The sequence below is a fragment of the Anabrus simplex genome, chromosome 8 (genome assembly GCF_040414725.1).
Source record: "Anabrus simplex isolate iqAnaSimp1 chromosome 8, ASM4041472v1, whole genome shotgun sequence".
NCBI lineage: Eukaryota > Metazoa > Arthropoda > Insecta > Orthoptera > Tettigoniidae > Anabrus > Anabrus simplex.
In genome coordinates, this window is record NC_090272.1 from 64,629,914 (window position 1) to 64,652,962 (window position 23,049).

Here is a 23,049-nt window from a genome sequence, read left to right on the forward strand (position 1 = left end):
CACAATGGACATCTATGACCTTCTACCACATCTATGTTACACTTATCCTTGCTCGCAGTTCATCACTTTGCAGGTAAGATCCAAGGTACTTGATGCTTTCCATCTTAATTAGGCTCCCTCCAGTGTCCTTGATGTTACCGTTGCTTGGATTTGTTTCTAGATATTCCATCTTCTTATAGTTCAGATGAAGGCCATATTGAGAGAGGCGGCTGTTCAGTTCTTTGACTTGGCATTGCAGTTTATATAAGTTACATAATGAGAGGGGAAAATACAAATTTCCATAATAAATCATCTAGGGGAAGATAACCGAAGATATGGGGCTAGTCATGGATTGGAAATGTGTATGATGGCTTCGGCTATAGTACAGTCATGTTCACTCACACAAGCTCTAAACCTTAAAGAGGACAATGCCATGCATACCATAAATAATCAGTAGACAATGGTACCAGTAGAGGAAAAAGAAATCTTGTTTTAAAGCTAACATTTATTCATTCTTTACCATTTTAACATTAACTTCTTGGTTCTTTCCACATTTATTTCCATTCCTAAGTGTTTAATAATTTCATTTACTGTGTTAAGATAACTCAAACGTCTTTTTATCTTTTGCTTGACATTTAACATTACACTAATTGTTGTGGTAAACATCGTCAACTGCTTGCACCATCATGCTCTTGTAGCGCTAACATGCACATTGTTCATGCTACGGGAGTTTTAGTAACTCAGGAGTAGGTGCAGGGGAATATTGGAGGTGTGCTTTGCTTGCACTTAGTATTGTGATGTTCGACAACACCATGACTAAGCTTAAAAATATCACTGCCTTCTAGATTGTATTTATTTGATCTTGTTACTCAATATTTCAACATTTCACTCCATGCCATGCTGAGCACCGTGTTCCGTAAAACTTCTAACTGTTTTGCCAATATTATGGCATGGTAGTACTGATAGTCCAGTAACATGTTTTATGCAGTAATGCTTGTTGCTGTTTCTCGTGTCTTGTTCCTTGTTGTAAGTGTTCTGTGCTTGTTATAACAGCAAAAGTTGTTGCAAGTGAATAGAGAAGAATTCAGTAATTCATTTATTTTACTCTCCTGCCCTTTTGCCAGTATCCAGGTCTCTACTCCATGTGTTGGTATGGGGCGGTAATGGATCTCATTCAGTTCATCACGTCTTTATGCTTCCTTCTTTCAGATCAAATTACTCACAGTCTGATAAAATACAGTTCCCTTAATTACTGTATATCCTTTCACCGATCTCCTTGTCCAGACCTGCATATTGCATCAGTTCGCTTCCCAAGTAAGTTAATTGAATCTTTCAACAATTTTGATATTTTGTTCCCCAACTTTTATTGTGCATTTTATTTTTTTTTTGCATTATTTATTATTTTTAATCTCAGTAGTACATTTTAACTATCTCCTATTCAACTTCACAGTCAATCCAACACATATATATCTGACGCCTTGTTATTTTGTTACATAACAGATGGCAAAACAACCCTATATCCGAACATACTCCTTCCACCCTATCAACATCTACACGTACAAACCACTGTTCATTTTTCATGGTACCTCCCCATACAGTTGCCACAGACTTCAGGATGGCATCAACCTCAAAGGTGTTGCAGACCTACGATTTTGCAAGCATACTTTTGCTTTGCAATATGTACCCATGACCAGTAGACAGTAATGATCAATCTTTGAATGTTAAAAGCTTATAAAATTATTCATTAAAAGTAGTTTATATATTTCATTACGGTAAACTGCATGATGTAAAAGTGTTTTTTGTCACCAAACACAAACAAAAAATAATTCATGCCTGACAGGGTTTATCATCTTCAGCTACCCACCTCCATATTTTTCTTTTGTCTCCTTCACGGTTTCATCCAGTACCATTAATTTCATCCATTACCATTACGAAAAATAATGGTGACAGCACATTTCCCTGTCTTAAGCCCAGCCCACACATAATGATTTCTCAACAGTCTTGCTAATGAGGTGAAACTGACAGAAAAGAAATGGTCGCCTTTGCATCTACACTACTCATGCTTTTATTTAATCTTGAAGAAAACATTAAGGAAGAGGGACTGATGATCAGGCAGGAATGAGACAACTGGCATAATTACCTGAAGCACCTGAAAGAGATATGGATAAAGAAGAAGGCTGGACAAGAACAATATAAGTTAAGAAGACTATATGTAATATTGAAAGGCAGATACAGAAAAAATATACTGTATTGTTTCATTAGCTTGCAAGATAGCAATGGTAGGGGAAAATACTGTACAACAAAAAATGGGAAAAGTGACTGGAATTCATCTTTGTACAAAGTAAGTTCCACTGGTGGGTCCCAGAAAATAGGTAGCATCATAATACAAAAATCAAGTTGGAATTCATGAAGACAAAATGGGGCAAATTCTCATTTACAAGGAGCCTCCGTGGCTCAGGCAGCCTCTCACCGCTGGGTTCCATGGTTCAAATCCTGGTCACTGCATGGGAGATTTGTGCTGGAAAAAGTGGAGTTTGGCAGGTTTTTCTCCAGGTAGTCCAGTTTTCCCTGGCATCCTTCATTCTGGAAACACTCTCCACATCATTTAATTTCATCTGTCAGCCATTAATCATTGCCCCAGAGGAGTGCGACAGTCTTTGGCAGCCGGCACAATTCCTATCCTTGCTGCTAGATGGAGCTTCATTCATTCTATTCCTGACCCAATCAAAACACTGGAAACAGGCTGTAGATTTTAATTTTTCACTAATTTACCAGAGGACATGTTATGAGGGTGGACAGAACAAGAACAGCAAAGAATTACTTTGACAGGGAAGTGGAAGGGGAGAGGCCAGTTGGGAGGTCAAGGAATCGATGGATAGACCCAGTGAAATCGGAGTTCAGCAAGAGGAATGCTAAGTGGGAGGACACACAGGATCAGAAACTATACTTTGACAGGGAGAAGTGGTGAGTGCTTGTACACCACAGCCGGGAAACTGTAGTAGTAGTAGTAGTAGTAGTAGTAGTAGTAGTAGTAGTCGTACTAGTAGTCAGGGATTGAAATAATTTACCAAGAGAGATGTCTGATAAATTTGCAATTTCTTTGAACAAACCAGAAAGTAAACAACTGATAGGGAATCTGCCACATGGGCAATAGCCCTGAATGCAGATCAGCAATAACTGATTGAAAGTGGTGATTGAAATGTATGGGTATAGCTGCATACATCAAGTTCCTACGGTTAGTAATGCTGGAACATCTCACATGAAATACTCACCACAACATTAAGAATTTTAGCAACTAGGAAGAGCTACAAGGACCTCGAGTATAGAACAAGCTCCAAGTCGAACGTCTTGTGTGAAAACAAAGCTCCAGCTGGTCCGTCTTTTGGGAAATTGTCAAACCTCATTCGGTTCATGCAAAACGTCAAACTTGCTGTCTTTAAAGTCTATAATTAAGGGACCTAGGGACACAATTCAAATTTGATTGATTTTACCTTGTTATTAATGTTGTTCTTCATGCTTTTTAATCACATTCTTAAACTAAGTAATGTCCAATGATCCATACATGTTGTTCTATCCCATGTTCTTAATGCAGCTGAGGATGATCGATACAGATCATTAACTGGTACTGCAAATAGTGTACTTTTAAGCATAAATACATTATACTTTAAATAATCACTATTGATTAGGTGGAATTACCCACATTTTACAATCGTAAACTTGCTGGTGACGCACAAGGTTTGGCATAACCATGCAAGACTGACAATAAAATATATGTGTAGACAAGGTCTTAGTCTAGATCATTCTAAAACTATTCTTTGTGACCCTGGGGGTGTGTCCACTGCTGAAACAATTGTACACTGTTCGCACATATTTGATCTACTAAAAAGATGTAACTTTTTTTTTTTACAGTGGGTGAACGGACAACTTTCAGTGGCGCATGAAATAGGTCACCTTCCTTTCCAAGCTGAGATTACCTCTGCAGTCAAATTTGGAGAAGAGAACCGAGTGACGGTGGTGGTGGACAACACCCTCCTATCTACCACAGTGCCCCAAGGATCCATCACACGCATTCAGGCGTAAGAACTATCACTAAGGTTTATAATGTCTACTCAAAGAACTGTAAAACAATCAAATTTCTATGTAAATATGTTTATTCCATATGTACTCTTACAAATTTTGCTTCATCTTTTTATCTTGGATTACTTAAGTTGAAATTAGGTTCAGTTCAATTCTTGTCTGTCTTTTTGTTTGTTACATCACAGGAAAGCAGATAAAGAAAATTTCTCGAAACTCAGTATTTAAGTTTAGGGATCACAGGGCTCTCATTAGGTTAAATATAATTTGACTGCTCTTCACAAGATGAACTATTTCAGCTAGCCAGAGTGCACTAGATGAAGCCAAGTTTTGGTCTAATATAATAGAATGTTAAGATTGTTTAACTGAGTATTATGCATCTAACACAAGGATGCTGGGAATTTCTTGGGTGTTGCCAGTTCAAAATAGATATGGTTGAGGAGAGGATAAGGTTTTGTCAAGCGGTCTACTAACATTCGTAATCTATAATCTTCATCTCCGTATTGACGAACTACACAATTAAAAATAGGAAAGGATTTCCACCTATCAATACTTATTTTTTGCACTTATTATGCTACAGTACCAGTTTCGACCCCCTACATAGGGTCATCTTCAGCTGAACAATACATACATATATGTCATGAAGCTACGATTAAGATTACATTGTCTAGGGAATGCCATATGATAATAAACATTTGGTCACATCCAAATGGCGCATGTCGAAACGGGAACTGGCGTGTATGTCACTATGAGCGACAATGCAATTGTATGTCTATAATGATATGCTTTAGGTCTTAAAATTAGTTTATAAAAAACATCTCTACTTAAAACTAACTCACATATATACAAGATAAATACAATATAAATAGGAACACTTCATGCACATGAAAGTTTGTGTCTTGCATGTTGTTCAATTCATCGGTTGACTTCTGTGTTCAAGTCCTATTTACATAGTTGTACACTTGGTTGCTGCTTCTGGAGTTTAAATGATATGATTTGCTTGTAAAATTGTCACGTTGTATGTATAAAAGATTTTGTCATCATGTATATAAATAGAATGAAACACTTTCCAATTTAAAAAAAGGTGCCAGACGTATGGATAGTTTTAAGTAGAGATGTTTTTTATAAACTAATTTTAAGACCTAAAACATATCATTATAGACATACAATTGCATTGTCGCTCATAGTAACATACACGCCAGTTCCCGTTTCGACATGCCCCATTTGGATGTGACCAAATGTTTATTATCATATGGCATTCCCTAGACAATGTAATCTTAATCATAGCTTCATGACATAGATGTGAATGTATTGTTCAGCTGAAGATGACCCTATGTAACGGGTCAAAACCGGTACTGTAGCATCATAAGTGCAATAAATAAGTATTGATAGGTGGAAATCCCTTCCTATTTCTAATTGACTACTAACATTCTACGAGAAAAGAATTTTTTTTTTTTCCAAATATAATATTCAATGTATAGAATTATGTGAAAAGTAATAATAAATGTGTGTATTTGTCATTCTGGAAGACATGGCCAAAATAAATACACAGCCACGGTGGTTCTGTATACTGTTATACAGTACCTTAAAATGTATTGAAACCTCCATGTGATTTAGTCTTCAAGTATTTTAATTCAGGAGTTGATCTGCCATTTGAAATAATATTACTTTTCTCACTAAATGTACGCAATCCAAAGGAACGATTTGAGAACTAAATGAGGCCACAGCACTAGTTGCAAATCGAGGATTGTGGCGACGTTTAGTAAATTCTCAGAGGCTTGCAGACTGAACGCTGAAAGGCATAACAGTCCATAATGGTAATGTATGTATGTCTATAACACCGCCGCAGCCATAGGAGAACAGTTTGCTACTCCAGTCAATTTAGAGGCCATGGTTGGGGAATATCAGGGAGGGAGAAAGAAACACGGCTTCACTTTTTGTATAACCGGCAAATAACGTACGACACCAAGTGCGACACACACTCACCATGGCACTGAAGATCACTGACACCCAGCCTGGGCAAGTTTGCCATTGATGCGTTGCAAGTAACGTGGCATAAATTGGAAACATTGAAAATGTTTTGTGTATGTACTACGTATCAGTTCAATTCTTTGGCACTAGATAGCAATATTTTCTGACATGTATTATGGGACTCCAAATGAACTTAGATTGTATGTTACTGGTGGTAACTCTGGCAACATAGACACCATGCTCCTGTTATTCAGTGGAGTAGTAAAACAGAAAATGAAGACTGTAGACATGATACAGGCTTTTGGACTTACCCTGTGTCAAGAAAACAAGGTGAAACTCTCTATGTTTCACAGAGAACTTTGCTCTGCGTCTTCGGAAGGAAATCTCGTCTGTTCCCAAGGGGGTCTTCTACAATAGTGAAGGTTTGAATTTAGAATTGTTTTACCGTTGGAGCTGTAGTAGTATGCTCATTCGTCGCCAGGTGGTTCGCTGTATGCTGGCACAGCGCTCCAAGCGGGAGCTGACGACAACATTAAGCTCCACGACATCATCCCTGATTCGTCTGATGTCCTCTCTATAACTTCTCACGCACACACAGTGTGATGAACATCGTAATTGCAGCTTGATGTTGTCGTCAGCTCCCGCTTGGAGAACTGTGCCAGCATACAGGGAGCCACCTGGTGACGAATGAGATACCACTACAGCTCCAACGGTAAAACAATCCTAAATTCAAACCCTCATTATTGTAGAAGACTTCCTCGGGAACAGTCGAGATTTTCTTCTGAAGACACGGAGCAAAGTTCTCTGTGAAGCATAAAAGGTTTCACCTTGTTTTCTTGACATGGCACAAGCCCACATCATGTCTACGAGTACGGGCCGTGAAAGCATCATTGTTAACAACAGAAAACAAATGTCTCAATTAATCTTAGCTGTATTGAAAAACTGTACTTTTAAAGTTGTGCAAAATATCATTTCCAATCTTTTATGTTTCATGCATAGGGGTGTGATTTCTTGGTATTAACAATACATGTAAAATACATATTGCAAACATCATTTTATGCATAGAAAATCCAAATTCCTTCATAAAAAGTCCAAAAGTGTACAAAATGCATTTGCAGATTAATGCAAAATTGATAGCAATTTGCAAAATACTACATAATCATATTTTCAATGAAAAACAGGTTTTATGGTTAATACGTGCAAGATATATTCAGTATCTAAAGAAGTAATACCCAAACAATGAAAAACCTTCAAAATTGTTCCCCTCACTGATAATTGTTTGCTGGGCCTCTTAGACGATGTCAGTTCTCTACACAGAAAAATAGTTGGGTGATATAGTTGGATATTTCAAACAGCAGGAACACAATGCTGATTTAGCACCAATTTCATATTTTGGTGACCTAACTTCTGGAAAGCTGAAATCTGTACAATGAGAAACTACATTTGCCGAAGATCACCGTTCTTCTGTTGTGGATCTGATCACTAATTTGAAAGAATTATCCTATTTAGAGCAGTTATGGAGCCAAGCTCTGCATTCAGGAGTCGAATGGGTTCGAACCCCACCATCAGCTGTGGTTTCTCATTTTCAATTCTAGGCAAGTGCCAGGAAAGTTCCTTTTCATAGGACATAGCTGATTCCTTTCACCTCCATACCCAATGTTATTCACCATCATTCGTATCATCTTTATTAGCTCGTCAACTGAGGTTGGTATCGGGAAGCACATCCGGCTGTAAAAACGTGCTATATATCTCATCTTATTTCTGACCCTGATAAGGAAACAGGAGTAAGGGGTTGACATACTTACATCGTATCCACTAGCTTATAAATTGTACCCCAAGCTTGATGGACTTTTAACAGAGTGACAACTTGTTGAAAAGGGTGTTGAAAGTGATTCTGTCATAGATATTACTGCTACCCTAAGTAACGCCAGGCAACTAACACTCAAAAGTACAGCGAGTATGTGGTAATACAAACAGTACTGATATTACAAACATGCTCTGAACATCAGGATAAGTCATTATAACATCCAAAGTGATGACGATAACATGCATCAATTAATCAAAAGCAAGTGTTCGAAATATTGCACCATCACATCTCACACATCATTCATAAGAGTCCTACAGATTGTTGAACATGTTGATGAACCCAGGTTGCTGCAAGGACACAACAATGACTGTATCTTCTCTCATAATTCAGGAACATTCATCCGGGGAGTCAACTGACTGGAAAACGGGTCCTTTCAGCATAACCACCACCAGCACCTTAACAACATAACACAAATCAAATATATCTTCCATTCAGTCTCAATTTCATTATTTTCCTCACAAACATTCTCTAATTATATAAAATTTCACAGCAAAAATATAAAATTTGTTTTTGTTTACAGAGAAAATGGTTCAATGGAAACACAAAGTTATTCTTTTGATTTCTTCAACTACGCTGGCATCCACAGATCAGTGCACCTCTATACTACACCAGTCATTTATATTGATGATATCGCAGTGGAAACAGACATTGAATCTGATGGCACTGGTAAGAGCATAATAAACTCCTTTATGTGTGCTGAATGGAATTTAATTGATTTATATTAAGGATCAATCATACAACCAAAGAACTCATTATTATAAGAATATTATTCACATAAATTGACCACACAAACAGGAGACCTATGGATAATGTCTCTGCCACATCATTGGATTTTATTTCTTGTCTGTCTGAGAATTCATATTTTGGACTAAGAATTTTCCTTTCTGTTTTGCAACTGGTCAGCATTACTCCATACTATATTATCATATTTTTTGCAGTTGCTCACAATCTTATAACTTACGTATTACTCTGCATTCCTATATTTTACCAAAAAAAAACCCCCATGGCACAACAGCCCCAAAGGGCCATGGCCTACCAAGTGAGCACTGCTCAGCCTGAAGGCCTGCAGATTACCAGAGGTCATGTGGTCAGCACAACAAATCCTCTCGGCCATTATTCTTGGCTTTCTAGACCAGGACCACCATTTCACCATCAGATAGCTCCTCAATTTTAATCATGTAGGCTGAGTGAACTTTGAACCAGCCCTCAGATGCAGGTTAAAATCCCTGACCTGGCTGAGAATCGAATCCAGAGCTTCCAGGTAAGAGGTAGGCATGCTACCCCTGCACCGCGGGGCCGGCCCTATTCTTTTACCACTTGTATTTACCTTTGTCTTATGTTTCTCCCCTTTTCCCGTACTTATCCAGCTTTCTTCTTAACCTACACTTATCCCGCCTCAAGATGGCCCCTCAGTGATTGTTGATGTCCGCCCTCCTGAAGAAGCTGGGAAGCAGAAGCAAGCTCGTCCGCGGCTGAGAAGAAATGAGGAGATGGCAGTGTATGAAGATGTGGAGATTGTCCTTGTCCTTCAGTGTTTCCATATTTATCATTATCACCTCTTTCTGTTGCTCCCTATTCCCACACTGACATTGTGTTCATCCTGTTATGTGATTTCCTTCCTTATCCCCCACCACCTCTGACTTGATTTAGGTACTGCTCTATATAGTATAACATAATCCGCAAAAATCCTTACCCCTGATTCCCGTTCTTTACTCATATCATTTATATTATATAAGAAAACATATAGGTCCAATAATACTGCCTTGAGGAGTTCCCCACTTAATAATTACAGGATCAAATAATGCCTCACCTACTCTGATTCTCCACGTTCTGCTTTCTAGAAATATAGCCACCCATTCAGCCAGTTTCTATGCGATGAAGTATAGGGAGTTGGACACACAATCTGTTGTGTCCTGTAGTCTTCTGTGTGTGTGGGCAATTTTACATATTATCTGGTGTAATTTTCTTCACTACATACTGAATGTAAGTATTGAGAATTTTATGTTTTTTTATTTACTGATAACAATACAGTGTATTGTACACATTTTTTCAATATTCATTCTGAGTCCTTGAGCAACAACGTATCAGGTTAATGAAAATTCTCAGCCTATATCCAATCATTCCTCTGGGTCAGGAATGGAATGAATGAAACCACCTTTTTGCGGCGAGGATATGAACTGTGCCGGCTGGCAAAGCCTGTCGCACTCCTCTGGGGCAATGATTAATGACTGAAAGATGAAATAAAATGATATTAGTGAGTGTTACTGGAATGAAAGATGACAGGCAAAACCGGAGTACCCAGAGAAAAACCTGTCCTGCCTCGGCTTGGTCTAGCAAAAATCCCACATTGAGTGACCATGATTTGAACCATAGAACTCAGTGGAGTAAGGCCGGTGCACTACTGCCTGAGCCACAGAGACTCTTCTATCAGCATAATCACTGTGGTAATTGTTACTAAAGGCCTCACCCTGTATCCCCCTGTGGGTGGGGACAATAGAATAACATCCACGGTATCTCCTTCCCATCATAAGAGCCGATTAAAAGGGGCCCCAGGGGCTTTGAACTTTGGAGCATGAGTTGGCGACCATGGGGCCCTTAGCTGAGTCCTAGCATTGCTTCCACTTGTGCCAGGCTCCTCACTTTAATCTATCCTATCCGACCTCTCTTGGTCAACACTTGTTCTTTTTTGACCCCGACGGTATTACGTATGGAGACCTAGGGAGTCTTTCATTTTCACGACCTTCGTGGCCCTTGTCTTTCTTTGGCCGATAACTTCATTTTTCGAAGTGTCGGATCCCTTCCATTTTTCTCTCTGATTAGTGTTACATAGAAGATGGTTGCCTAGTTGTAGTTCCTCTTAAAACAATAATCACCACCACCACCACCTCACCCTGTACACCCCCTGGTTTTCTATGACTCTGTAGAACATCATATCACCATTTTACCTTGTCCAGTTCATTCCACGTTGGGGCTAATGTGGTTCCTTTCCACATTTTTCAGTCATTCCATCACTCTTCATTCACTACAGTGGTCCAGTCCATGCTGTGTTTTTTAAGGCTGATCTTCACTAAATCCATTCATCTTATTCTTGGTCTTCCTCAAACTCTTCCCCTCCTGTTGCTGTTTCAAAATTTGTTTTGTCATCCTTTTGGTGTATCCAGGCCAACTCAGCCTTTTCCTCTCTATCCTATCATTCAACTTCTCCACTTTAATTGATTTCTTTACGTCTTCATTGTCCGTTCTTGTCTTTTGAACCATGCTCCTCAGAAACTACATTCATTGCCTCAATACGGCTTTCATCTCTGTTTCGTCACAGGCCAAGTCTCTGACCCGTACATTCTTACAGGGACAAAATATGACTTAATTATTTCGTTGGCCTTTATTTCACAACAAGTTTCTTACATTGTGGTAAAAAGGACTTCTCATATGTATTCTCCAGTTGATTTCCACAATCAGCCTAGCATTTCCTGTTAGTTCACTTCCTAAGTAGGGCTACTTAAGGTGCTCCCTTACTCCTTGATCCTTGCCTCCAATTTTGATGCTTGTTGTTTTAAGGGGCCTAACATCAAAGGTCTTTGGTCCTCCTCCAATTTTGGCCATCTCCATGGCTTAATGGGTAACATGACCTTTGGTCCTAGAGGTGCCAGGTTTGATTCCTTTCTAGGGCAGGGATTTTAATTCTTCTGCCTCAGGGACTGGGTGCGTGTGCCATCTTCAGTACCAGGATTCATCACAGCTAGGGCCCCATTCTCACAGACATACAGATCGCCTATAGACATAAATTTGAAAGACCTGCACCAGCCTCTGGAACTCATAAATTATTATTATTATTATTATTATTATTATTATTATTATTATTATTATTATTATTATTATTATTATTATTATTATTATTATTATTATTATTATTATTATGCCTCCAATTTTTATTCCTCCTCTTCCTTCCCTCTTGCATACCATTGTTTTCCTCCAATAAAGGTGACAGAAAACTTCCTTGTCTCAGTTCTGTTTCTATTTTAAATCATACTGTGTTCCCAGATTTTGTTTTCACACAACTGCAATGTAATATCATGTGTAAACAATTACAGGAATAATCATATACAACATCACATATGGTGGAAATATTGAGCCTGCATCTGAGCCTCTGGTGTATGTAGAGCTGTTGGATCAGAATAACAGTGTGGTAGTCACTGATGATGGACTAGGGAATCTCTCAGGAGTGCTCAGAGTACCAGAAGCCAAACTATGGTGGCCTTACTTAATGGACCCAAACCCTGGATACATGTATACTCTGAAGGTAAATTCTGCACATTGGATTATCATGAATTTATTTTTATCTTTCAATTATAAATAAATTATATCATTGGACAACTACTGGCTTTGGCAAATTTTATCATCAGTGTCAAGAACCATGATATTTAGCCCCTTACTTTCTTATCTACTGCTGTGGTCACTCTTACCACACACTGCCACCATTTATTTCAGTCTGATGCATCACATTGTGAGAGGACCCTCCTTTTCATATCTTTTTGGACATAATCCTGCCTCCTTGATCTTGTTTAGGTCACCTGGTGGCTGCCTTCCCTCTGGCTCACCACACCACACTTGCGTGATCATGATATTCTCTTCGGTGGGTGGGGCAGTAGAATACCTCCACGGTATATCCTACCTCTCGTGAGAAGTGACTAAAAGGGGGACCAGGGGTTCTCAACTTGGGAGCAGGGGTTGGCGGCCATGGTTTTTCGAGCTGAGTCTGGCATTGCTTCCGCTTATAATATCAGACTCCTCACATTCGTCTTTCCTATCCAATATCCCTTGGGTCACCTCTTGTTCACTTCTGAACCTGATGGTATTGGATTTGCAAAGCCTAAAGAGTCTTTCATTTTCACGCCTTTCCCTTTATTTTGCTAATGTCTTCATTCTTCCATGTGAATAATGCTAATAGAGGATGGCTGCTCAGTTGTACTTCATCTTTAAACAATAAACAGCACCACCTGCTTATCTCAATCTCTTAACCTATCAAGGTCTTTAAATAGTTCTCTGGGCTCTCAGTTATGCTTTATTCTCCAGTCCCACTCCTCATATGCTCCTCCTCAAAATTTTGTTTTCAAAAATTATGGTCTCTCTTTCTTCCTTTTAATTCAAAATCTAGTTTTCTTCTCCATAATTTTTTTTTTTTTTTTTTTTTTTTTTTCGTGTGGCTATTTCTAGCCGAGTGCAGCCCTTGTAAGGCAGACCCTCCGATGAGTGTGGGCGGCATCTGCCATATGTAGGGAACTGCGTGTTATTGTGGTGGAGGATAGTGTTATGTGTAAGTTGCAGGGATGTTGGGGACAGCACAAACGCCCAGCCCACGGGCCATTGGAATTAACCAATGAAGGTTAAAATCCCCAACCTGGCCGGGAATCAAACCCGGGACCCTCTGAACCGAAGGCCAGTACGCTGACCATTCAGCGAACGAGTCGGACTCCATAATTGGTACTAGACATATTACTGTTTTATATTGTGTATTTTGGTGTGGTTGGACTATAGTTTGGATCCCACAAGCTTCTTACAAGCATGGAGGCTTCTGTTTGCTGAATGTAATCTCTGTTTCTTCTGCATCTTTGCAGGATATCACTACCCCAGGGTAAGTAAATTCATGTAAGTGTTAGAAGTTGTAATTTCCAATGCATAGTACATTCAAGACTGCATATTTGGTCCCTAATAAAAATAATTATCATCACCATAAGACCTATCTGTGTTGGTGCAACGTAAAACAAATTTAAAAAGTAGTAATTGTTATTAATGATCATACACCCTCTGAAAGGAAAGTAGACTGCTCCCATTAGTCAATCAAGCATGTTGTGAGCCTATATATGGCCATGGGTGCTCAGTAGAAACACGTACAAGCTGCAGTGATTGAAATGGATGTACAATGAAAGCTCAGTGAGGCTAAAAAGTGTCATGGTTATTGGTGCCCACTGATTCCATCATTGTACCTGTGAGATTTCTGGCAATCTTCGGATACCATGTTCAACAGTGAGTGATGTAGTGGTGAAATGGAAATTTAAGGAGTTATAAAAACCCCACTTCAACAGAGATGCCAAAACAATTAACACACAGGGACTACCGATGCTTTCAATATGTGGTGAAGTCAAAGTGGCAAGTTTCGTTAGAAACCGTAGCCGCAGACTTCTGATTGGCATCTGAAAGTAATGCCAATATTTGTACCATTAGTTAGGAGGCATCTGCACTTAGATTACATGGGCAAGGTGTGACACTAAATCAAGGATCACTAAACTGAATGCTTGCTGTGAATTACAGAGGGTCATTACATGTCACCTGTCAACTATAGAACATTAAAAAAGAGCATCATGTGGAGTGACAAATCATGTGTATAAGGGCATATAAGTCTCTGGTAAGACTCCAACTATAGTATGGTTCCAGTGTATGGGACCCTCACCAGGATTACTTGATTAAAAAACTGGAAAAAATCCAAAGTAAAGCAGCTCGATTTGTTCTGAGTGATTTCCGACAAAAGAGTAGCGTTACAAAAATGTTGCAAAGTTTGGGCTGGGAAGACTTGGGAGAAAGAAGACGAGCTGCTCGACTAAGTGGTATGTTACACGTGATTAATCTCATGATGCAACCGTATTGAATTTAGTATAATAATAATATAATATATATTGTATTGAATAGGTTGTTACAAATAAAATTGTATATAACTTTTATTAAGTGGTATGTTTCGAGCTGTCAGCGGAAAGATGGTGTGGAATGACATCAGTAGACGAGTAAGTTTGAGTGGCGTCTTTAAAAGTAGAAAAGCTCACAACATGAAGATAAGGTTTGAATTCAAGAGGACAAATTGGGACAAAATATTTGTTTATAGGAAGGGAAGTTAGGGATTGGAATAACTTACGAAGGGAGATGTTCAATAAATTAACAATTTCTTTGCAATCATTTAAGAAAAGGCTAGGAAAACAACAGATAGGGAATCTGCCACCTGGGCGACTGCCCTAAATACAGATAAGTAGTGATTCAATTTGATAACCTTTTGTGTCAGGAAATGTGCATGCTACAAAGTTTTGGCAGCCCGATGGATATGTATAAATCTGGAAAAAGCCAGGTGAGTATTACTTACCAGAGTGCATTATTCCCAATGTGAAATATGGTAGAGGAAGTATATGGCGTGGGTCTGTTTTTTATATGGTTTTATCATGGTCCACTTGTTTCAGTTTCTTGGACCATGAAAGCCAAACTCTACAAGGCTATATTGGACAATAGATTATTTCATTAGGCAGCAGTTTCCATTGTCCATTTACTTGATGTTTTTATTGATGATTGTCCTAATGATCCTTCTGTCTATTGTTTGGATTTTATCCATTGTTGCTTTGGTATTCAATTTAAACAAGTTAAACAGAGTTTCGCTTGCATAAGTTGCTTCAGATTTAACTACTGAAACATAACATTTGAATTTGGTGTTTATCGAGAGAGATTTCTTCATATATGTTGACCATGTTACTCGTGCTTGTCTCAGTTTTGTTGTTCTGTATTCTATTGAGGCTTTCTCATTTAAGTTCCAAGTTATAATTTCCCCAAGATACTTGAACTTTTTTACAACCTTAATTTGTTTGTTATCATTTAGCTGAATGACAGGAGTGTCCACCTCAAAGGTTGGCATAATTTCTGTCTTTTCAAATGAAATTTGTAATCCCACTTTTGCTGCAATGTTTTCTAGTTGTTCAATTCAGACTTTAGCCTCTTCCACATTATTTTACAGTAGTGCAAGATCGTCTGCAAATGCTAAGCACTGTAGTTTTATATTTCTACCATTCTTGATGTTTGGTTGGCATTTCTTTCTCCATTCTCGCATGACCTTCTCCAGTACACAATTAAACAAAATAGGTAAGAGTCCATCCCCCTGCAGAACTCCAGTTTTGAGTGTAAATGGCTCTGACAATTCTCCTCTAAATTTAACTTTTGCTTTAGTATTCTTGAGAGTGATTCCAATAAGGTTGATCAGTTTTCTGTGAACATCAAATTCTTGAAGGGTATTCAATAATTTGGAACCAGCCCGTTTCATTTTCAACATGACAATGCACCCTTTCATAATCTGAAGGCTATAACCGAGTGGTTTGTCAAAATGGGAATGAATAAACTTCAAATGGCCAGCCCAAATCACTGATCTAAACCCAACTGAGGATCTCCAGGATGAGCTAAATCACCAGTTGACAATCAGACCAGACTGGACCAGATCAGACCATCCCAAAACAGCTACAGAACTGTTCGCTACATTGCAAGAGGAATTGCAGAAACTACTCGCAGCAGATATCTACCAAAACTTAGTAGAAAGTCTTTCTAGAAGGGTAGAAGCTGTGAAAGCAGCGAAGGGCAGACCTACATTATGATGACACCATAGCAGCTCCAATTAAGCCAATACTTACAGGTGTCCAGTCATCAATGGCAAAGTAGTGTATTTGTGCAATGTTTCTTCTTTTTTATTTTTTTATTTTTTTTGCTAGGGGCTTTACGTCGCACCGACACAGATAGGTCTTATGGTGACGATGGGATAGGAAAGACCTAGGAGTTGGAAGGAAGCGACCGTGGCCTTAATTAAGGTACAGCCCCAGCATTTGCCTGGTGTGAAAATGGGAAACCACGGAAAACCATTTTCAGGGCTGCCGATAGTGGGATTCGAACCTACTATCTCCCGGATGCAAGCTCACAGCTGCGCGCCTCTACGCGCAAGGCCAACTTGCCCGGTAATGTTTCTTCTATCACAGGACAAGATAATGAATTAATTCTAATATTTTGTTATCATCTGGTTTGTGTCAATTCCAGATCTTCTTTATTAACAAAAAATAACATCACATATGTTTCCTAATTCGTAAAACAAATGAAGAAGAGGTACTGGAATATACTCGTAAGTTTATAGAGTTGTTGATCTCACTCCATTTCTCTCCATTTCCACTCTGAACATTATTTAATTTGATATGCCATGCATTTCAGGTGCGGCTCCAGTCGAAGGAATGGGGCTCTGAGGATGTATATAGACAGCCAGTTGGTATCCGTTCATTGGCCTGGAATAGTAAAAGTGTCCTCATCAACGGGAAACCTATATACTTACGGGGGTTTGGACGACATGAAGACTCTGATGTAAGTCAAGATAACAAAATAATATACTTTGGAATGTTTAATGTATTTTGTCTCTCCTGGGTACAGACTGAATTAAAATTAAATTATTGAATCTTATGGAAAAAAAAAAAAAATCTGTTTCAAGTTTTTGACAAAGAACACTTAAAGGAAATGACATGGCCATGGCTAAATGTATGCAAGTTATCCATCTTATGTAACCCACAGTTATTTTTTATCATCATCACCTCAACAATGTTGTTCTCTTGTGTTAGGATAGCACAGTAGTTATGTGTTCCATTTCTTTGCAGACCATTCAGTTAATTAAAGGGCTGACAAGTGTTTGAAGGGTATACTTAACTTACTAGGTGCACTTGATAAAGTACAACATGGTAGACAGCTGGAAATGCTAAGGAGGATCTGCCTCAACAGCGGAGACATCTAGAGTTTATTAACGTAACCAATGTGATTTGATTTTTATAATGGTCTGTACTGACTACAATCTCTACTCCAATAATTATACCTTTGATAATTAAAACTTAGCTTTGTCAATACTTAGAGCTGTTTAATTAATTATTTTTTATTACTTTATACACCATACATGTTTCGAGGACCTTACTGTCCTCTTCCTCAGCATTGTTTTCTCTCATAACCAATTATCTCTTGGGCATTTTTAATTATTATTACACATCAGACACCAAAATTCTAAACATCTCTTAATAGATATCTAATATACATAATAATTAAAATAAAATATATCATAAATGTCATAAAAGAACACTAAAACTACACTATTCTATTTACAGTTTTCTTAAAATGTCATCCTTGTCTATTACCTAAGAACACAATTTATTAAAATTAGCATCTCATAAAATTTCTACTAATATCTTCCAATTCAGAGATCATGCCAGTTAAATTTTTCTGGTTATTTCCACCTGTCCTTGAAAATCCCTAGACTTCTAGCTCTTCACTCTAACCAAAAGTGAATATGCTGTAATCGTATATAAACATAATTGGCCTTGACCTTAGCGTCGGGTAACATGCCTGTCAGCAGAACACCTATATCAGGATCACTATCTTTCTCCTCTATTTGCAAAATGGATGATGATTATTTTGACACCCAAATCTGAAACTCTGTCAGTTCTACTTAAAATTTAGTGCCCTTTGGTTGTCAATCAAATCCTAAGTATTGACAAGGCTGATTTTTAATTATCAAAAGTATATTTATTGGAGTAGAGCAGAGACATTTGCAAAATCTGTACTGGAACCAGAAAGCCATAGCTGACGTGGAAGACAGCTTGTCTGAGGAGACTGAAATCCGACGAGGGGTCTGTCTGGGCTGTGTCTTATCTCCACTGCTTTTTAACATCTATTCACAGGGAGTACTGGACGAAACACTGGAGATGGCCACAAAAGAAAGCATCTGCATCAATGGAGAGCACATCAACAACATTCAGTATGCAGATGATACTGGCTGCTTAAAGAAATTTAAAAGATCTTCAACCCTTGCTGGAGAGAGTCATCACTGCTTGCAACAATCTGGGGGCTCAAGATGAATGTGAAAAAGGCCAAGTACATAATCATAAGTAAGCGAAGGACCATCCAGGAGTACTTGTGCTTGGCACCGAGGAGATGGAGTGTGTTCGACACTATAGGTACCTTGGTTGTAATCTGAATGAACAATGGGAGCTCAGTCAAGGAAATCTTCATTAAAATGAAGAAGCTCTTCAGCAACTGCAATCCCAATCTAGATCTGGGGCTGCAAGTGGTATGGGGCTATGTATTCCCCACGCTATTGTAAGTTATGAAGTGCAAGGGTGGACTCAAAACCAGGCCTTGTGCAAGAAGCTGGAGGCCTTGGAAATGTGGATTTATTAGTGGATGTAACGTATCTCGGCGACTAAAGGGGTAAGGAATACTGAGGTGATGGAAAGACTAAACAAGAAGACCAAAGTACTCCTTTCCATCAAAAAGCGTAAACTTCAATATTTTGGACATATGATGCGGAATGAAAAGTACAGGATCTTACAGTTGCAGGGGAAGATCTCAGAACAGTGGAGGCCTGGCTGAAAAAGAACCCGAGGTACTGGTTTGAGATGAGCACGATGCTGCTTCTCCATGTGGCAGACTCAAAGAATATAATAGCTAAGATTATCCTCAACTTTGATGGAAGATGGCACAAGAAGAAGAAGAGCTGCAAACAATCAGGGTGACATCTGGCCACACCCACCATCTATTTGTATTCTATACCAGTAAGCACCAGTCACCAGTACCTCCAACCCAATGCCAGGTCTTCTATCAGCTGGTCTCGCTAACGTCTTCTGGCTCTTCCCTTCTCCATACTTCCTTCCTATATCCTGGAAATGATGGATCCACTGGAGCCTTATGCACTGATACTTGGTCTGCTGTATCTTGCATGGATATCCTTGTTTCTATGTCATTTCCACACCCCATCAATGAACTCAGGTCTGTAAATCCATTGCAGCATGTTGTTTTTGGAGACTGTTTGGCAGTGTCGGTTGAACTGTTGTGAGCAACTATGTCTTGCAGTTATTCAGCAGGATGAATCGGACAGCAGTCTTGTGAAGTTGTACTTTTGTAATGTTAGATAGGAAGCATGATTGGAACAGTGATTTAAAACAGAAGAAAGTTGTTTCATCAGCTTTGATGCAACTCAGAACATCCTCTGTGATGAGGTTGTCTTGGATATTTGAAGTTGCTGACCCTCTTGAAGGTCTTGCCAATAACTCTAATAATGTCATTTCCAGCATGGCCTTCTCTGCTGGTAAAAATAATTGCATGGTCTCGGCTACCAGGTGGAGGCACTTTGATTCAATACCATCTCCCTCCCGTCAATTTTGACGTTCCATTTACTCCACCAAATGGCAGAGAAACAAACCTGTGCTGAGTGATATACAGCTATGTCTTAATTTTTTCGGGTAAACACTGACTGTTTAACCAGAGACCTTCTACATGCCGATATTGTACATCATGCAGAGTGGCCACATATGTTAATGCGTTACAGCTATGGAGTCAAGCTGTGCATTTGAGAGACGGCTGGGTTCAAACTCCACCATCAGCTGTCCTGAGAATAGTTTTCTGTGGTTTCCTATTTTCACTTCCAGGCAAATGCCGGGACAGTTTATATTCATAGGCCAAAGCCGATTCCTTCCACTTCCTTACTCAGTTTCATTCACCGTCATTCATTTCATCTTGAAAAGCTCTGCAACTGAGGTTGCTGGGGCGAGTAGCTCGGACGGTAGAGTGCTGGCGTTCTAAGCCCAACTTGGCAGGTTCAATCCTAGTTCAGTCCGGTGGTATTTGAAGGTGCTCAAATACGTCAGCCTCATATTGATAGATTTTCTGGCACGTTAAAGAACTCTTGCGGGACAACATTCCGGCACCTCAGTGTCTCTGAAAACCACAAAAGTAGTTAGCATCAGGAAGAGCAACCAGCTGTAAAAATGCCATATAAATTCATCTTTCCTAACCCCTGACCCTGTATCAAGAAACAGGACTAAGAGGTAGACAAACATTGCCCTTCAAACATCCAACTACCTCTGCTGAGTTCAAACCCATGATCTTAGGATACAGAGGCTGACACTCTACTATTGATCTGCAGAGGGAGCCAAGTAGTACTTTTACTTCCAAGACCTATGAATGTACCTGCTAAAGATATTTGTTCTCACCTACATCGAACCATCTTGGTGTCCTGAGAATCGGAGTGGCTAGTTATGCAAACTCCCAACAAGCTGAGATTAATTAAAAAGACAACCACCATGTGGTGGTCCTCTTTGCGGCCTTCACGGAGAGAGGCCAGAGGCGGAGGATAGATCACGGATGATCTACGCATTCTTTAAACCCCCCAGTGTGTTCTTGTGGTGCCGACTTCATCCTCACAGAGTGAGCTGACCTCTTTGGCCTAAGACGGAGCTTCAGCCTGTAAGAAACACTCATATTAGCCAATGACACGACTACTGCTGATCTTGTCATCCACTTTATGTGCGACAGTAGATTAATCAATGGTATGTAAAATGCAAATGTTCAGTTACTTAGGGAACTAATGTTCCCTTTTGATTCCTTAGTGACTTTTTGGCTGAATTCAATAATTTTTTGTTTTATTTTGTACTTCATTTTGAAATTCTTTCATTGAATAAATAATTTTATTTTAAGTTTCTTTTCCACTTAATTTGTTCGGAGAGGATGATTACATAGTTGTACTTCCTCTTAAAATAAAAATCACAACTACCACCACTAGAACAGGAGGTAAAAGGCTGGTAAGACTCATAAGAATAAGAAAGAGTGTATCTGTTTGAAGACTACAGTGTACGAGTATGTCCCTTCTTGTTTGTCCACGTCTTTCCTCCCAGTGCTGACCTGTCATTGTGTTTAGTTCCTCTCTTCCTACATATGATTTGATTTGTCACTTGTTTGTTAACTTTCCATTACTTAAGTGAAACAAGTGCCTTTACATTCTACATTTCTTCACTTAGATTCGAGGAAAAGGCCTTGATCTACCACTGGTTGTAAAGGATTACAATCTTCTCAAGTGGATAGGAGCTAATGCATATCGAACCTCGCACTATCCTTATGCAGAGGAGATCATGGACATGGCCGATCAACTAGGCATAATGATAATTGATGAGTGTCCAAGTGTGGATACCGAGTAAGTACATAAGTTACTATACTTTAAACGGTTCAAATAATTTTTTATGATTATGATCAGATCTTGTGTTTTCTTTAAATGTTTCAATGAAGATAATTTATTTATTTTCACAACATTGTGCCCAACCAAGGACCATGACTTAAAGTATTTAGCAGATGAATTTGCTTTCTCCTCTTCCCAGAATCACTTCATCATCTCGCTATGATTTTTCTTCTATTCTTCCATCCATGCATTGATGGTTATCTTGTGTTGTTCAGCATTATTACTGAATTAACTGAACTGAGCTATGCTAAGTTTACAGCATTTGCATTTTAATTCCTTGTTTTGTAAAAGATTAAAATGATATTATGACTAGCTTGATTATTATTTCTTCTCTTTTTCTGGTGCTGTCTGCTCACAGAGGGTTGGCAAACATCATGGAGTAATTTTTCCTGTTTTGTGTTTCTCACACCAGAGTTGCCACACCGTGAATGTCAAACCATCAATCGAGGTCCCATGTTGATATCCACATGTTTTCCTTCTATCATGTTTTTCATGATCAGTTGTTTCAGGTTGTACTGTATTTGTTATTTCAGAAGATGTGATCGAAATAGGCTGCTTTCCTGCATTTTATGAGGATTAAGACTTTATTAATAATGTTATTGTTTTTACTACTTTTGGTGCTTTGCCTATTAATACAAAGAAAGAAAAAGTGTGCATCATAACGATCAATTCCAAATATTTTAATATTACAATAAGGTATAAAGACTAAGTACAAAAATGTACATTTACCTATCCTATTTAACAGTGTACACACATAAAATGTGTCTTAAGATCAAATGTAACAACACACCAATATGGTCAAAATAATACCAAAGAGAAATATTTTAAAGTACCATACAGTCTATCATAGAGACCGAGGAGATAAAATGGGAGAGAGGGTGTTCATTCTGGTGAAGTAAATTTATTGCTCACTTGAATAGTTTACCGATGAAAGGGATGAAATATTAGGGATAAAATCAGTTTGTGATAATATGAAGGAGGTGAGAATTATAGGAACATATAGGCTTGGAAGAGAGGAAAGGGACATGGAAATATTTGAGAAAATAATAGGTTATACTCATAAAAACAATAATAATGGTATGGTAGGCCTAATAATTGGGAGGGATCTAAACTTGCCTGAAGTTGAATGGAATGGAGCTGCAAGTGAAGCCCATGAAATGAAATGGCGTAGGGCTTTTAGTGCCGGGAGTGTCCGAGGACAAGTTTGCTCGCCAGATGCAGGTCTTTTGATTTGACTCCCGTAGGCGACCTGCGTGTCGTGATGAGGATGAAATGATCATGAAGACGACACATACACCCAGCCCCCGTGCCAGCGAAATTAACCAATTAAGATTAA

The 23,049-nt window shown here is 38.8% G+C and overlaps 1 protein-coding gene across 2 annotated transcripts in view; it reads left to right on the forward strand.

Annotated features, from left to right (window-relative positions):
• LOC136878787 (beta-glucuronidase) overlaps nt 1-23,049 on the forward strand; it is a 268,892-nt gene that overhangs the window by 205,954 nt on the left and 39,889 nt on the right. For both annotated transcript variants that reach the window (XM_067152257.2, XM_067152256.2), the window contains 5 exons: nt 3,889-4,055; nt 8,412-8,557; nt 11,980-12,188; nt 16,883-17,029; nt 21,499-21,671. In XM_067152257.2, coding sequence (XP_067008358.2) covers nt 3,889-4,055; nt 8,412-8,557; nt 11,980-12,188; nt 16,883-17,029; nt 21,499-21,671 — 842 coding nt within the window. The remainder of the gene's footprint in view (nt 1-3,888; nt 4,056-8,411; nt 8,558-11,979; nt 12,189-16,882; nt 17,030-21,498; nt 21,672-23,049) is intronic.